The following is an 18,071-nucleotide window of genomic DNA, read 5'->3' as shown; positions in this document are numbered from 1 at the left end:
GATTGCAGCCATGAAGCTTACTCCTTGGAAGGAAAGTTATGACCAACCTAGACAGCCTATTCAAAAGCAGAGACATTACTTTGCCAACAAAGGTCCGTCTAGTCAAGGCTATGGTTTTTCCAGTAGTCATGTATGGATGTGAGAGTTGGACTATGAAGAAAGCTGAGCGCCGAAGAATTGATGCTTTTGAACTGTGGTGTTGGAGAAGACTCTTGAGAGTCCCTTGGACTGCAAGGAGATCCAACCAGTCCATTCTAAAGATCAGTCCTGGGTATTCTTTGGAAGGAATGATGCTAAAGCTGAAACTCCAGTACTCTGGCCACCTCATGAGAAGAGTTGAGTCATTGGAAAAGATTCTGATGCTGGGAGGGATTGGGGGCAGGAGGAGAAGGGATAACAAAGGATGAGATGGTTGGACGACATCACCGACTCAATGGACGTGGGTTTGGGTGAACTCCGGGAGTTGGTGATGGACAGGGAGGCCTGGCATGCTGCAGTTCATGGGGTCGCAAAGAGTCGGACACGACTGAGCGACTGAACTGAACTGATTAAATAAAATAAGAAAAAAACCCCAGAAAATTCAGAATTAAATCTAAAGAGGTTTAATATCCTTTGAGATTATCCTAGAAGGCTTCAAGGAGGAAGTGGGCAATAATGGGCAGATTTTTAACTAGTTGGGGTGTGTGTAGGGGAAGAGAGGATCATTCAAAAATACTTGTCCTTTTGGAAATTTCCAAGTGTCTTTCTCACTAAGGAATTCATCAGATCCTCAAGTTAGAGTTTAGGCTGAGAGTAGAAAGGAAAGGAAGAAAAGGCAATGAGTGGAAATATTTACCATAGGCTTTCATAAGAGTTTTCTGGTTGAAGTTTTTCATACAATTATAAAAAGAGTATTTTTGTCTCATTAAGGATGTCTTAGAAAGAAAATGCTGTTGCCTGAATACTTCATGAAGAGCAGAGTAGGCCATGAGTCTTTCAAATGGTTTCAGAGAGTCGAAACTTGTGACAGTCAGAAGTTCTAACTCTTAGGACCTCACCCAAGGTGATGCGTGTGTAACTGTCTTTGCCAGTGCCTTCCAGGATCATCGGAGACGGGGCCAACTCCACTGTCCTGCTGGTCTCCGTCTCGGGCAGCGTGGTCCTGGTGGTTATTCTCATCGCAGCTTTTGTCATCAGCAGGAGGTAAGCACTAAAGCCACTCACTGCCCCCACCCTCTTCCCAGGTTTTCTGAGGGAGCTTTTTGTCTCCTCCACACAAAGCTGAGTCTTTTGATTACCATCATAAACACAGCATTTGCATTGCCAACTGGCTCCTCTTTGCTTTGATCTCCCTACACCCCTGCTGGACCTGTGGGCTGGACCCTGGTGGCAGCCCTCACTGCAGAGAGTCCTAGAAAGACCCAGCTAACTCCAGGGAACCAAACTGAAAGCAGGCCATTGGGAGCCTTCTAGATTCTCTAGGCTGAAAGGTGTTATATTTATACCTCTCTTAAGCCTGGATTGATGGCCAAAGGCCAAAAAAAAACATAGAAAACTTGGACCTCAACATTGAGTTCTACCATCTGTCACCTGTGTTACTTCACGTCTCTGAGGCTTTGTTTCCTTTTTGTGAAATAGGGTAATAAAATACCTGTCTCTAAGAGCTATTGACAGGAGAGTTTTGATAGGCAAAATAGATAATCCAGCACACAAGTGCTAGTTTAGCAAGATACTGGTTCATAATAACAGTAACCAAAGCAAGAAAGCAGATTCTGTGCTCCATCTTCCCTTAGGGAAAGCCAGAGACTTTTCCAGAGAGTACCCTTTGAGCGCTTTGTGATCATGGCATTGTTCTTGGAAAAGGATCTAAAACAGCAATTACTTACTCTATGAGAGTTTGCAGTCTAACTTGGTACTTAAAAAACAGTCTCAAAAGAGAACTAGAACGAGTTTGACAGCATATTGTTTTTTGACCCAGTTTTTCTTACCTTGTCATCATCTCCACCTACTTTTAACACTGCCTGGAGCCTCCAGAAGAATGGGAGGGGTTTTGGGGGGCAGCTGCCCATCTTCAGTGTGTGTCCACATCTAGACCTTCTTTGTCTCACATGTGGGAATCTTCCCCTTCTCCAACCTTCACCCTCCCTGTGCCATCAACTGTTTGATAAGGTGGGGCTTTTAAGAGAAAATGTAGAACCCAGGATGTCAAAATGATCATCTTAATTATAAATCTTTTCATGTTACAGAAGAGGAAACTGATACTCAGAAAACTGTAGTCCTTGTCCAGAATCACCCTGTTGCTTTAGCAGTAGATCTGTTACTGGAGCACCACAGCCTTGCTTGGCCTCAGGCCACTGTATGTTGGCACTGTCTCTTTCTGCCTCTTTGGTTGGCCAGCTCATTGATATCAGAACACTGCCTTTGGCTATTTCCACTGGCCTGGGCCAGCCACCATGATTTTCTCTCACTTTATGGTACATTATGATTAGGACGATGACTATACATCTTCGTTTGCCTGGGTGGTTTGAGTTGTCACACGTATTTATTAATATCATGTATCTATTCTCACTCTCCAGAGTGTCCTGGAATATAGAGCTCAATCATCATCACGCTCACATCGTATAGAAAAGCTCCTTATTGAGTGTGGGCACCTGCATTTGTCATGATGTTTGTTCTTTCTGATGCACAGTCTGTTGGAGTACAGCACTGAATTTTGTCTTGAAGAAGTTAAATCCACCACATTCAGTCCTCTTGCTGTCGTACACTACACACAGACAGACATCTAGACATGCCCACTGCCCTCTGTGTAATAGTACACCTTAGACTTTGGGAACTTCACCTTGGCCTGAACAGAATCTGAATTCCCAGAGTTCTTTCTTCCCCATGCTTTTGGTTTTGTAAGTCATTCAAGATGGACCTCTTTCTCGTCCATTGTCATTTGACTTTGTGCATATACACATGCCGGGCTCGTACACACATGAAAACTACACGCCTTAATCTATGTCCGTCTGACAGCAGGGCTGATAGAGCAGGATGAGAAGTATATGAAAGTACATCGGCATTTGCTTTCGGTATTATATATTTCTGCGTTTGAAATTTTTACAGTGTATATAAAAACTTCTGTCATTGGAAAATAAAGATGTGGAGTGGGTTGCCATTCCCTTCTCCAGGGAATCTTCCTGACCCAGGGATTGAATCTGGGTCTCCAGCATTGCAGGCAGATTCTTTACTGTTTGAGCCACCAGGGAAGCTCTTTTACTTTCATTACATATTTCTATATTTGAAGTTTTCACATTGTATATAAACTACTTGTGTCGTTGGAAAATAAAGACATTTAAAAGTCTAAAAGAGGAATAAAATCATTCATTACTGCCACCTCAAAAAAATACTTAACTGAAATTCAACTCCCCAGAATGCTCAGAACCATGTGAGATAACACTTGCTTATAGAAAGTAGAAAGGGAACGACAGAGGATGAGATGGTTGGATGGCATCACCAAATCAATGGACATGAGTTTGAACAAATTCCAGGAGATGGTGAAGGCCAGGGAAGCCTAGTGTGCTGCAGTCCATGGGGTGGCAAAGAGTCAGACATGACTGAGCAACTGAACAACAACAGATCTCATCTTGAGTCTTAACCAAAATTTTGGTTGGGAGAATTCTCTAGTTGTAGTCTAGATTTCTTTTAGCATGACTTTCTTTGTTTGTTTTTTGCATTTTAAGTTGCCCTAAATACAGCAGTCAGACGGGAATAATTAGAAATAGTTCACCTCGTTATAAGTGTGTTTTTTTCCTTATGCTCTTCTTTGACAAAAAAAGAAAAAGGAAAAGCAGATGAAAATGTAATGCAGGAAGACAAGTTTATTAAAATCTGTAGCTATAGAAAATAGCATCACAAGCTTGATGACTTAATTTCCTTTCTGCTTTTATTGAACACTTTATTATTTAAGGCAGGATTGATCGAATTTCCAATTATGAGTCCCCACCTTAGAGAATTGAGCCTGTCAAGTTACCCAGCCATGATTCCTGTACCTTCTTCCCCATTTAAAAAAAATAAGTCACTTCCCAAGGCTGATAAACACTGCTTGGTGATTGGTCCTCAATGGATCACTTTTTAGAAAATGAAATGTCAACCCTTTGGCCTCCTATTGATTCTTCTTTAGTGTCAGACATAAAGCTGTCAGGGAAAGGCTGCCTGGAGCCAGGTAGCTGACAGGCTTTGCAGTGGCGGGTGCACACTCAGCTGATTCTTTTCCGCGTGCAGGCTGTGTGCTCTGTCGTGATGACCGTAGATGTTTGAATGGAATAAGATCAGGTGAGGAGAAAGGATACAGGTACAGTGCAGACCAAAATCTGGTCCCTGCTTTTAAGTGAGAGTACAAATGAAAGATGGTAAATGGTATGCCTGAAACCCACGCTGCAGTCAGCCATCTGGGAAAGGAACAGATAAAACATCCTTGCCTGGAAAAGGATGGGGCTGCTTCTTGCCTCCTAGAGCCAAGGATGCAAAGTGAAAGTGTCAGTTGATCAGACACTTTGTGATCCCATGGACTGTAACTTGGCAGACTACTCTGTTCATGGAATTCTCCAGCCAAGAACACTGGAGTGGGTGGCCATTCTCTTCTCCAGGGGATCTTCCCAACCCAGGGATCGAAGCTGGGTCTCCTGCATTGTGGACAGATTCTTAACCATCTGAGCCACCAGGGAAGCCCTGGATGGTTGATAGCAATTTGGATGCAAGAGATGTTACCGCTGATACAGTGGCTCCCCATACCCTCGTGTCTTCTATGATGACAGGGGAGGTTAAAGATGTAAATGAGCAGAGACCCACACAGTGACAAAAATTTTAGTCCTTATGATTAGCTCAAAGAAAAATGCTAGTTTGTCATTAAAAAAAAAAAAAATGTCCTCAGGCTCATAGCCAGTGTCTTGCTAGTTTTTTTTTTTACTATATAACAATTGTTTTTTATTTCACTGTATTTACTTTATACTGAGAAGGCTGAGCTTTAGGCAAATCAGAGTTAATCTCTGATTTCTCCAATGAGAAGATCCACTTTTTCCGTTTGACCAACTTGGAAATGTAAACATTTGGGGATCTCAGTGAAAATATCAGACTTCAAAGTTTATAAATTTTATTTATTTAAAATGATATACAGAATACATTGACTTAGACCTATTATATGTTTTTACCATCCACATTATGTTGAGGAAATTAACTTACATTTTTTATAAGCATCTTTGATCAGTGTCTTCCTGTGTCACTTATCATATAAGTTATAATTTAAGGATTCTGTCAGCTTTTCAGAGCATGTAATTATATCTACCATCTGGGGTTGTTAGAGGTGCAGCATTTCTTGTATTTATGTGATGTTGTCCCTAGAAATCTCCTAGACTGCATATGTACATTCCATTAGCAACATGGCACCATTTCTTTATACTCCTGTAGGTGTACATTTGTGATTGCCACAGTGTAACTGCTTTATTGCTTTTAAAATTGATTTTTGACTGTTAGCAATGACATCATAAAATACAATGATAAGGTCATAACCTCAGGACTAATGATCCTAGTGACTGACTGTGTTAAATTTCTCTGACAACTCCCCCCACCCTTTTGTGTTAATGACTTCATCAGTTTACCTCCAGAAGTGTCCTGAATAGTCTTAATTTAGGTTGCTTTAGGTTAGTGTGTCTTCCCCAAATAGTATTTTTTGTTTGTTTGTTTAGTATGTATGAGAAACACTTTAAGAAAGGACTAAAATGCAAGATGAGCCCTTCTTTTCTAAAGGACAGTTTGGTGATCAGACACAAGTATTGCCTGATAACCAGCCATAGGTGGTTTTTATACTGATCTTCTGATCATTGCTAGTGCTGCTGGGTTTCTAGTTATGTTAGGGTTATAAAGTACCCCTCTTACCTGAATTAAAGAAAAAATAGTGAATTGATTTTTTTTTTTTTTTTTTTTGGATTGCCCTGGGTCTTCGTTGCTGTGCACAGACTTCTCTAGTTACAGAGAGTGGGGGCCACTCTTTAGTTGCAGTGCTCGGGCTTCTCATTGCCCTGGCTTCTCCTGTTGCAGCACATGGGCTCTAGGCACAAGGCCTTCGGTAGTTGCAGGATGTGGGCTCAGTAGTTGTGGTGTGTGGGCTTAATTGCTCCCAGGCAGATCAGGGACGGAGTCCGGGTCCCCTGCATTGGCAGGCAGATTCTTATCCTGTGTACCACCAAGGAAGTTCAGTAATGAATTGATGTTAAGAAAAAAATGAAATGGCTGTGGCACAATTTGTAAAGGAGGGACACGGATGGCTCAGGGTACAAAATTGCTGGCATCTTGTATGTTAAGAATTTGAGGCTTGGAGAAGAGGTTAAACAATTAACTACAGAAGGTCACACAGCTAGTTAGTTAGTTGCTTGATCAGAACAGGAGTCCATCTCTCCTGACTTCCAATATTGCGTCTAGACAGATTATGTTAATGTCTTCTGAACTGGAAAATAGACCTACATCAAATGCTAATGTTGACAGTTGTAGCGAACCAGAGCTTCAGGAGTCTCCTCCATGATGTGATGTTGGTACATTTCTGTTCTGTGATTTAATGTGTTTCTAATGCATGCTATTAAGAAGTCAGACTTTGCAAGTTGGTGTTGTATTCTGAAGGTTACAATTTTCCTCTTTGGAGCTGAAACTCTTTTCATAATGCTAAAACAGTTACCATTCAGTCTCTATCTATCTCTCCTGGTGTCCTAATTGGAATATTATGATCACATAAGAATGAATACACTTAAATGTTAGCCTAAATTGGCTCTGATGAAGTCATGTAAATTTCTACAATTAGGGGGCAGATGGTACTGCGGGAACATTTCTAAACAACTTGTGTGCAATCGTTCGGTTCACTTCCACCCATTTCAAAATGTTGCTTGTGAAGAGCATTTAGCCATCATTTGGTGCAGGAACAATGACAGCTTAAGGAAGGGGAAAAAGAAGGATGACTTCGATGAATCTTCGTGGGTGATGCCATTAAACGCTGGAAAGGGTCCTCCTGGAGCCATGCTAGTTATTACATTGCTTTATCTTCTTTAATTTGCACTTTAGCTGAATAAATTACTTACCTTTTGCTAATTAGTTTTGGAACAGTGAACTCCATCAATCAAATCTGTCGACTCGATCAGGGAAGTTAGTATTTTCATAAAAGTGGGGTGTATATTGGGCCCTGCCACACTTCCCTCCACTATTTTGTTGGTTTTATCGGATAGTTGAGGAGCCAGGAGCAACGTGTTGGTTGAGGGGGCAGCACCAGGGGCTCCTGCTGTTCCTGGACACTGTCTGTTAATACCCCAATTCCAGTGGGCTTATTCACAGCTTTCAAAGTTTCACCTGCAGACAAGTCCCTTTAACTTAGTTGAAAGGTTTTATAGTTCCTTCTGGAGCATTCACTCATAAACCACTCCCCTCTTTACCAATTTTTTTTTCTTTTTTTTTGGTTTGTTTTTTTAATCAGCTTGCCCACATCTCAATAATTAGAAAATCTTCCACAAAGGTTCCCTTCTGTCATTCAGGTGATCTGCCTCAGATGTCAATTTCGCACCCTTTTAGATGGGTGTGGTTTCCTGTGGGCTGGCTGACCCAGTGATAAGCTCCAGTGGGCTTTCTTTCTCTGGACAATAACGGACACATTGTCCTATCCTGAACCAAAGGAGAAAGGGTCATCAGGTGACAAAGGGAGAGCAGGACTCAGGCTTTTTAGTTCTCAAGGTATTATTAAGTAGCTAATAGGCTACAATTAGCCTTTGAACAGTAATCCTTGTGTTTCTTTGTCAGCATTCCTTGTACTCCACTAGAGACTTATCCAAGTAACACTCCAAGTAAAGTTTCTTTAAAAATACACCTTCTCTTCTAATTTACTTCCTCCTTCTGTGTTTAGAAGTATGAGGAAGGGACTGGCAGGTCAACCTTATAATGAATGATTCTTGCCGTTTTGCGTTGCCTCTGGCTTTGCACAGATTTCATGAATGTGTTGATGGAAATCAGCACTCCTAGGCTTCTTGAGACTTCTTTCTTCTGGTATCTATCAGGGTTTTTGACAAACTCACTGACAGTTTAAAGTTGGGACAAAAGCTTCCTTGCACAATGCATTTTTTTTTCTTTTTCTTTAAAGGAAAGAAATTCAGATCAGTTTCTTGATCTAAAGTGGTTTAAAAGATATACTTGTAATTTTAGATAATGCTTTTAGGAGCTCTGATAAGATACAATCTCCCAGGCTGGCAGGGCCCTATCGCACCCTTGGGACCTAGCCACGCGTTTCCCTGACATAAAATGTTTTCATAGTCCCTGACCTAACACGCTTGTATTTCCTTTAAAAGGAGAGGAAAGGGGGGAGGCTTGGAGGGAACCACATCTTTCATACAAGCGTCTGATTTCAGGTTGTTTAAACCTGTTTAGCTTCTTTGATGAAGCGATGGCTTTTGAGAGCAAGTGGAATCCAATTTAAGTGGGTTTACTGATATGAAATGTGCTATTACGTATAATTAACTCTCACCAGATATCATCATGTAACTTCATCTCCACTATGAGAGGCAGTGAGCTGGATGTGGCAGACACACTCCTATATTTGCTGGAGAGTCATGGGTGAATGACTTGCCCGTCTGCCTCCATTGTTCACATCTGTACAGTGGGACTGAGTGTGTGTCTATCTGCCGGACTGCTTTCATTGGATTGTTAAGAAGATGCAATGAAATAACAGATGTGAAGGTTCTTTTAAAGGTTAAATGCAAAGTGAAAATGCAAGCTGCTATTTAAGACTGAACAACTTGCCTTCAAAGTGAACTCTAGTAACTTCTAGAGGTCTGAGGTCTGTGTCTACGAAGCTGGTCCCTGCTTTGCAAACAGTTAGGGGAGGAGATAATATGTGTAATGAGAGCACTTTGAAAAGTTAAATGCAGTGTAAAAAGGCAAGGTATTATTATTTGCAAGGGAATTATACACACGGAGAAACATCTGTAGGCTCCGAGGGTCTGATTGCAGAGCTGGTTCCCGCATTGCTGAAAATTTGGAGAGGAATGTGGATGAGGAGCTGGGATACGTGACTGTGATTGGGCTGTTCTCTGGTCTGTGTGGCCCCCTTTCTTCCATGAGCATCCTGCCCTTCTCAGCTTGTTCAAAGTGCAGGGGTTCAGGTTATCGGATTCAGACAGGACCACACTGCTTCGACCCTCCGTGGCCATCAGGGAATCCTTTGTCACCACAGAGCTTCAGTTTCCACATATGTAAGAGTCTTGACTGACCTCATCTTTAAAGTGCTAAGAAAATTACAAGATGATTATAAACTGCAATGTAAACTTGACATTTTTGACTAAAACATAAATGCACATGTTTTATTCACTAATGTGGTCTCATTTCCCGACTTTAGAGAGCTCTGATATCAACTGAGTTGATTTTCCAGTTTATTTAATATATATACCTGTAGACACGGGGTATCTAGTGGTGCTAGTGGTAAAGGACCCACCTGCCAATGCAGGAGACCTAAGAGATGCGGGTTCAATCCCTGGGTCGAGAATATCCCTTGGAGGAGGGCATGGCAACCCAGTCCAGTATTCTTGCCTGGAAAATCCCATGGACAGAGGAGCCTAACGGGCTACAATCCATAGGGTTGCAAAGAGTTGGACAGGACTAAAAGAACTTAGCATGCACACACGCCTGCACACATGGACACATGTGTACATGTATAATGTATCAAGATTACCGAGTAAAGATTTATATATACTCAAGGTTTCTTTTTCCCAAGATTTTTTATAACCAAGTCAGATATCACTCCTATGGGACATTGAGTAGAATGCCAACTGTAGGACCATACACTGTTTTTTAGAAAAAAGAATTAGCTACAAATGGAAACTTATTTTTACTCTTGCAGTATTTTCTACAAACTCTTAAGGAATACAATCCAGTATGAAGCAAATATTTACCTCTTAAATTGTCATTAATAATTTAGGAATTTGTATGCAGCAACTGAAGCCAATAACCACGAAACTATTGTTTTAAGGATATCATATAGCACGATAATGAGATAATGAGGTTTTGTGTGTGTGTGTGTGTGGTAGTGGTTACTGTGGTGAAAGCAAGACAGCTTACTGTTGCTTATCACATACTGACCGTTATTGCCTTGTGCAGAATTCACCAAGGGAAACTTATTTTTTGTTTAACTTTTTATTTTGTTTTGTAGTGTAGACGATTAACAACGTTGGGACAGCTTCAGGTGGACAGCAAAGGGACTTAGCCATATATATGTTTCATTCTCCCCCAAACTCCCCTCTTATCCAGGCTGTCACATAATATTGAGCAGAGTTCCCTGTGCTATACAATAGGTCATTGTTAGTTAGCCATTTTCAATGTAGCACTATTTACATGTCGATACCAAACTTAGAGAAACTAAGTGGGGAAATTATGTGTGGGGAAATTAGCCAGTAAATTATAATCTATCTTCAATACAATAAATTTCACCTGAAGATTTAAAATTCTAATTATATTATAAAATATTTGCTTTATCACCTCAGTTTAATACTGTGGTTAAGAGTAGAGACTCTGGACTCTGCTTGTATTCGAAACCATTATTTACTATTAATATCAAGGTGACAAGTTATCCACCGTATTATTTTACCTCCCATAAACCTCAGTTTTCTCATCTGTGAAATGTGTATACTACCTGACTTATGGTAGCAAAGAACTTGTGGTTTACAGCTTCTGAAAAAATATATATTTTTTATCTTTTAATAGACGGAGTAAATACAGTAAAGCAAAACAAGAAGCAGATGAAGAGAAACATTTGAACCAAGGTACAGAAAATTGGGATAAAAGTAATTTTATTTTTAGAGCATTTCTTGTGTTTTCAGTTTAGAAATGTCTAAATAATATTCGTTTGGCTATTAATATTGTATTCTGTTCATGGAATTATCCAAATAATATACTTCAGCATATCTAACTAAAATAGGTGATTGGTGTTTGTTTAAGGTGAGATTAAAGATGGAGATTGGGGAATTTCCTTAAATGCTTTTTTCCCTTATTTTATGCTCCACCCTGAAAAAGTTTTGGTAGCTGGCTCAGTTTTGTAGCTTGGTGGCAAGATTTAACAGGTAACAATTTTTCCGAAGTTAACATTTTGGGAACAAATACAACAAGGAATTGAACACACACAGCAGAATTTATGCTGTGGAAATCGAGACTGTCAATATTTCTTTAGTGGACTTTAGTTATTTTGATGTTCCAAGTGGCTCCAAAGAGTAAATTCAAAGAATTGAATGACTTGAGGAAGATAGAAGACTGAAGTGGACAGTGGTTAGTGACTCTTCAGGAGTACCATCCAGTAGAACTTGCTGAGGTGATGGTAGGTCTTTATCTGCACCATCCAATTCATTAGCCAGTGACCACACACTGAAAAGCAGCTAGTCATGAATGAGGAAGTGAATTTTTAATTTCATTTAATTTTAAGTAATTTACATTTAAATAGTACCAAGTGGTTAATAGCTACCCTGTTAGCAGGGGATGGGGCAGGAAGAATAATTTTGAGAAAGATTTTTTTGGTTAGAGCATACCAAGTGATGAAGGGTCATGGAGTAGCCAGTAATTTTCCCTTTGTTCATCTTGTTCCTTTGCTAAAACCACACTTTCTCATTTGCATGCAGTATATATTTTTAATAACAAAAATGATGTAATTTTTTTTTTTTGAGATGAGAACAAAACTGACAGTCTTGGGAAATCAAAGGGATCGGGCCAACCCGTATCCTACATCTCTCAGTGCCCCAAAGCTCCAGGAGCTCCAAAAGGGAGAGGCAAGGTGTGAATGCCAGTGGAAAGTTCCCACTAATTTCTAATGCATCTTGTCCCAGACATCTCTGGCTGCCTAAGTGCTCACATTCTGAATTCAGCTTACAAGTGACTATAGGGTGTGGCTGAATTACCCTTCCTGGTATTCAAAGCATTCATGATTCAGCTACAGTATTTTCTTCAGCAGAAGCGTCCAGGTGAAATTCAGTGTCTTTACTTACAGCACCTTCTTTCCAAAACTGAATAAAAGTGGAACTCCAATATAGAGTTTGCATTTTCAAATCAACTAGTAGATTAATTATCCCTCTTGTCCATTTAACCTAGGTTTAGTTTGTTTACTGTTATCAATTGTTGGTGGATATGGGGCAAAATGTGACAGCTTGTAGCACGACCATTTGAAACAGTTTCTGTATCTTCCCTAAGGGAAGAAAGCTGGAGATAGTGGACAGGACTTGAGCAGCTGATTGGGACAATATATATTTTTAAGTCATTTTTGTTGATTTCAATTATTTATTTATTTGTTGGCTGTGCCACATGGCTTGCGGAAATCTTAGTTCTCCAACCAGGGATCAAACCCTCACTGCCTGCGCTGGAAGCATGGAGTCCTAACCACTGGACCACCAGGGAAGTCCCCAGGACAACAATGTTCAGCTAACACATTCCAAATTCCCTTATGGAGACTCTCTTTCCCTCCGTGGGATAGGTGGTTTTTTTAAAAAATTTCATCCTTGAAGTGTGAAGGCGTTCCAGGAACTCTGTAGAGCTACAGCCTCTTACGTAGCAAACAATTCTCGTTTACCTGCTAATAAAACATAGAGCGAGACTTTAAACATTTTCCTATGCTATTTTTCTCATGCTAAGAAAACTGTTCCTGTGCCGAGTATTTTTAGATCCAGAGCACTTCAGTTTGTTAGTGGTTCCTGAAAAGTGTTCCGGCTTCCCAGGTGGCGCTAGTGGTAAAGAACCCACCTGCTAATGCAGAAGATGTAGGAGAGGCAGGTTCGATCCCTGGGTCAGGAAGATCCCCTGGAGGATGGTATGGCAACCCACTCCAGTATTTTTGCTTGGAGAATCCCATGGACAGAGGAGCCTGGTGGGCTACAGTCCGTAGCATCACAAAGAGTCAGACATGACTAAAGCAACTTAGCATGCACGCAGAGAAGTGTCTTGCCAATCTTTTGCATGTCTGTTACTCAGGTGTTAGAACTTATGTGGATCCCTTTACGTACGAAGATCCCAACCAAGCAGTTAGAGAATTTGCCAAAGAAATCGACGCATCGTGCATTAAGATTGAAAAAGTCATAGGAGTTGGTAAGTCTGTATCTATAAGCCTGTTTTCTTTGTGAATATTAAATATAGATATATGTGGATTATATAAAGGCTTATGAATATACTGTGTGTGCCTATATATGTAAATAGCTGTGTACCTGAAATTTCCTTAATCTACATAAAACACCAGCACAGTGCTAATAAACACTCCACAAATGCTACCTATAGTTCTTTCACTTTTGATGTGTTTCTGGTTCAGAGTCAATTCTTTTTCTCTCTCAAAGGTGAATTTGGTGAAGTATGCAGTGGGCGTCTCAAAGTGCCTGGCAAAAGAGAAATCTATGTGGCTATCAAGACACTGAAAGCTGGATATACAGACAAGCAGAGAAGGGACTTCTTAAGCGAGGCCAGCATCATGGGACAGTTTGATCACCCGAATATCATTCACTTGGAAGGAGTTGTCACCAAATGTACGTGGGTCGCTCCCTTTACAAAGCCAAGTTAGAAGTTACTGGCAAATTAAACACACATTTTCTTTCCAGGGAAATGACAGATGGAACAGACCCACTGATTGCTAATAGGAGGAAATCAGTGCAGGACAAGTCATTAATCTTGTAGTCAGTTCTAAATGGGTCTGTGGTGTAGGCTGATACTCTATTTCCAAAGCAGCTTGTGTGAGATTTTAGCAAAATTAATATTGCAGATTTTTAGTATGCCTCGCCATCTTTCAAATGTTTGCTAGACCAAACTGATTGTCACAGGGTAGGCGCAAGCAGATGGTAAGCAAAATAAATTTTAAGTACTTTTCCTATAAAACACTACAGAACTTCGCCACACCTTGTGCTCGAAGCTTTGGTTCCAGATGCAAGGAGTGCATCCTGGAAATCTGTTATATTGGGGGATTTGCTTGTCTGCTCGGCCTGATTTATGGTAGTTGCAGTTCAGCACCTATTTCCAGTAACACCTGGTTGAACCTTCCTTTTTTTAGTCCATTAGCATTTGCTGAGCCCATGAACCACGCTTCAGTTAAAATACGACACAGCTCAACAGATGCATTTTGCGAGGCAAACCCTGAATACGTCTGTAAGGCTGGCTAAGACCCACTTATAAAGCACCACATGAACAGGGCAGGTGAAATGGTTCCTATTGAAGGTGGCTATATTCCAGAAGTCTTAGTACCTACTACAGTTACTACAAGTCAAGGATCGTGTAAGCCTGGGGCTATGTCTTCAGGAAGCCAGTGTACCATTTGATTCCAGGTGCCTAGGAAAAGCGTCCTCCATCAACTGGTGCAGAGTGGTGGCTGCAGTGGGTGAAGTGGGGGTGATTTAAGGAGTATAAACACTGGACATTAGGTCTGGGGCAAAGAGGTCAATAACGTGCAAGGGTACACAATCTTTAGGCAGGGAAAATAAGGAATTACTAGAAAGTTGTGGAAAATATACATTCATTTAGGGGTCCTCAGACTTAAACATATATCAGATTTCTGGAAAACTCATTGAAACACTTTCCTGGACCTCATCCTCAGAGGTTTGATTCAGTGGTTAGGGGCCCATGAGCTCACGATCTAAAGAGCTCAAGGTCAACCATGCTGTAGTCCCAGGGACCACATTTTGAGTCTCTTTGGCCTAGTGACCAAAGATTTGCACACCATCTTCTGCTAGTAAATTGTGAGGTGTTGACTGGTTACTCAAGCTCTCTGTTTCCTCATCTGTAAAATAGAGATAAAAATAGAACTTGCCTTACAAGGTTGTTTTGAATGAAATATTTAGGGTGAATGGCATAATGCTTATATAGCAAATTAAAGAAAAAAAAAAAAATTCAGTGTTAACTGGTATTATTATGTCTTAAGAAGTACATCTTTCCCCCAGCTTTGGAATCCTTTAAAAAGGAACCTTGGTGCTAAGGGTATATAATTTTCCACCTAAGGTGAAGGCTATAATTAGCATAGAATAGCTCTATTTGCTTTTTAAGATTAGTTTTACAGACAGCATTTTTTTTTTTTTTTTTTGTAGCCAGTGGCCTCTGGGCTTGCCCGGAGCCCTTCACTTCTTTAATTAAAAGATAACATTCCCTTTAAATACTTCTGCAGGTCCATTTTCTCACAAGGAGGCTCTGTTCAGCTTGGGGTGTTTTTCCTGGGGCAGACAGTGATTTTTGTAGCACCTCTGCAGAAGAGAGAAAAAACAGGGGATCTTTGTGCTAAAATCCCACCGTGCCTCTCTAAAACCCGTAGCTATTACAGCTGTAACTGTTATAAACGACTGGATGCATTTGCATAATGCAGTTGTCGCTGAATTAAAATGATTTAAAATTTCCACCAGAGGAGCTATCCCCTTCCCCCACCCCTCCCCTCCCACCTCTCCCTTCCCCATGACATCCCTGCCTGTTCTGGGGATGGGTATGCCTCCACCCAGGAGTCCAACTGGGACCCATTTTATAAGCCCCTCTGTGCCGATGCAGACATTCATCTTTATTTATCTTGTAGTGCTCATAGATTCTGACAAATGGATACTTTTAATAAACAGGAAAAGGAATGTAGAAAAATTGTGAAGATGATGCCAACTGTCAGATTAGGGAGGTGTAAGGGTGAAAAGGTGAAGTGAGAGTCTGAGTTCCTTGAGTAACTTTGTAAATGGACAGAGACTATAAATTCTCGCCACTACCCCCCTCTCTTTAGAACCTTGTGCTGTCTTCCCCACGTTTCCAGAGGGGCCTGGTGAAACGGAAGTAGGTGTTAATGTACCGCCAGGGGAATCACCCTTTCTCATGAGTTGACAAAGTAGCATTTGATTGAGGCAGGTTCATTAAAACTCATTTAGATGAATTTTTTCTGTGTGGTCACGGATATAGAGGGTCAGTGAGTCTAAGGACTCAGGGCTTCCTATTTATATTGACAGAGGATGGCAAGGCAGTCAGGGACCTCTCCCAGCAGCCAAGGGAAAAGAGAATAGAAGTGGTTTTATTCATCCTTTAGTCTACACTGAGATTCCTGCTTCTTCTGTCTGCTTTCCTTCATCCCTTGTAAATAAAACGTCCAAGGTGTTGTTTCCTAATTCAACATGTTTGCCTTGGAAAGATTTCTTCGGCACAATACCCAATGCATAACCAAAAAAACAAATTGATAAATGGGACTTCACTGGTATTAAAAACTTCTGCTCTTCTAAAATTTGGCCTTTGAAATGAAGACATATTCCCTTTCCCTATGCCAGTAGAGAGTCTAATTTGATAGGGGTAGGGTGGAAAATGTATCCATTTAGAATAATTCTGGGGACTTTCTGGCAATGACACATCCCAGTCCAGTTTCCATGATTAAGTCATAACCACAAGGACAACAATGAGTATTTTTGATAAGTCAAAAATTAGTTTGATTTATCAAACTAATATTTTATTTCCCTCCCAGGGACTCTCTTCTATTCTCTTTGCTTTACCCCTGCTGCTGCTGCTGCTAAGTCGCTTCAGTCCTGTCTGACTCTGTGCGACCCCATAGACAGCAGCCCACCAGGCTCCCCCGTCCCTGGGATTCTCCAGGCAAGAACACTAGAGTGGGTTGCCATTTCCTTCTCCAATGCATGAAAGTGAAAAGTGAAAGCAAAGTCGCTCAGTTGTGTCTGACTCCTAGCGACACCATGGATTGCAGCCTACCAGGCTCCTCCGTCCATGGGATTTTCCAGGCAAGAGTACTGGAGTGGGTTGCCATTGCCTTCTCCGGCTTTACCCCTAGCCTTAGTAAAATATCAAAGATTTACTTTTGATTCCCTCTTCACTCCCACAAAAGAAAAAGTGAAAGTGAAAGTCACTCAGTCATGTCTGAGTCTTTGCGACCCTACAAATACCTTTAGAAAGAAGGAACTTCAGACCTTGAGTCCATTGCCAGGGATTAAGAAACTAAAGAACCATCCTTATTACCTAAGATCCTCAGAAAGAAAATGAAAGCGAAATGAAAGTGTGTCCCCACTTCTCCAAACTTAGAATCATTTTGATTTCTTTGCTTACAAAGGGGACTGGGGTGCACAAATGTTCCAGTCCTGAACTAAAATTGCTGCTAAGATGAAACCACTTATTGACCCTTTCCTGTGATGTTGTTGCTGCTGCTGAGGTTGGCATCTTAAAGAAGCAAATAGACTGAGTATATTGATAGATAGGAAAAGGGAAAAGACAGGCTATAGCCCCTGACCCGAGTGAGGTGGGGGAAAAGCTAAGATTGTACATGCTTGAGCTTTAAGATGAGTTCCAGGTAATGAAGTATTCAGCATAGCTACTGCTCCTGGAAACTTGGGTTTCTCTAAATAGGTAAAAAAAAAAAAAAAAGCCTTTCTCTGTTCATTGATTCCTTTAGCATTGCACAATTGTCTGTTCTGGGGGCAAAATTAATTAATTATCCTAAAGATTTTTTTTTTTTCCTTTAAATGGGTCATTTATCTTCTTCTCCATTTGCTTGAGAGAGCAATACTCATCACATGCCCCTGGCTTCTGGAGGCCACTTTAGTTAAAGACCTTGTCAACAAGCCACCCAAAGGGTTAACCTTCCAGATGGAATTTAAACCTACTCGTCCTTTTAATATTTCATTCCTAGCTCCCCACAGCTGAGGCATAAGCTTGGCTTGTTTTAATTAAATTAGATCGCACAAGACAGGTGTCTTGGCAGGAAAATTGTGCACAGCCCATTTTTATCTCATTAACTGCAGTGCTCATCAAGGGTTTTGTGTTTTTCTTTCTGGAAACTCTAGGTAAACCAGTAATGATCATAACAGAGTACATGGAGAATGGCTCCTTGGATGCATTCCTCAGGGTATGTAACTACTTTATATTAAACCCAAGAACGTTGGTATTTCGAAAACTCTAACACACTCTGAATGTGTGCTCTGTTTGGTTGTACACAGACCTTTTTTAATGGGGCAGAGGAAGAAGAGGAGAAATAGAGAATGATGTGATTTTTAAAGGCTCTTTAACAGTCCATGTTCAAGGAGGGTAGCATTTGATTTATTTTTGTATTGTGGGGTTGTTGGAGCCAT

At 40.8% G+C, this 18,071-nt stretch overlaps 1 protein-coding gene across 2 annotated transcripts in view; it reads left to right on the top strand.

Moving 5' to 3' along the window:
• Positions 1–18,071, top strand: part of EPHA4 (EPH receptor A4) — a 161,965-nt gene that overhangs the window by 123,367 nt on the left and 20,527 nt on the right. For both annotated transcript variants that reach the window (XM_019977562.2, XM_019977571.2), the window contains exons 8-12: positions 1,071–1,182; positions 10,741–10,799; positions 12,985–13,098; positions 13,341–13,526; positions 17,787–17,848. In XM_019977562.2, coding sequence (XP_019833121.2) covers positions 1,071–1,182; positions 10,741–10,799; positions 12,985–13,098; positions 13,341–13,526; positions 17,787–17,848 — 533 coding nt within the window. The remainder of the gene's footprint in view (positions 1–1,070; positions 1,183–10,740; positions 10,800–12,984; positions 13,099–13,340; positions 13,527–17,786; positions 17,849–18,071) is intronic.

This window comes from Bos indicus, chromosome 2 (genome assembly GCF_029378745.1).
Source record: "Bos indicus isolate NIAB-ARS_2022 breed Sahiwal x Tharparkar chromosome 2, NIAB-ARS_B.indTharparkar_mat_pri_1.0, whole genome shotgun sequence".
Lineage (NCBI taxonomy): Eukaryota > Metazoa > Chordata > Mammalia > Artiodactyla > Bovidae > Bos > Bos indicus.
The sequence above is the reverse complement of the archived record's forward strand: the minus strand, read 5'-3'. Positions and strand labels throughout refer to the sequence as shown.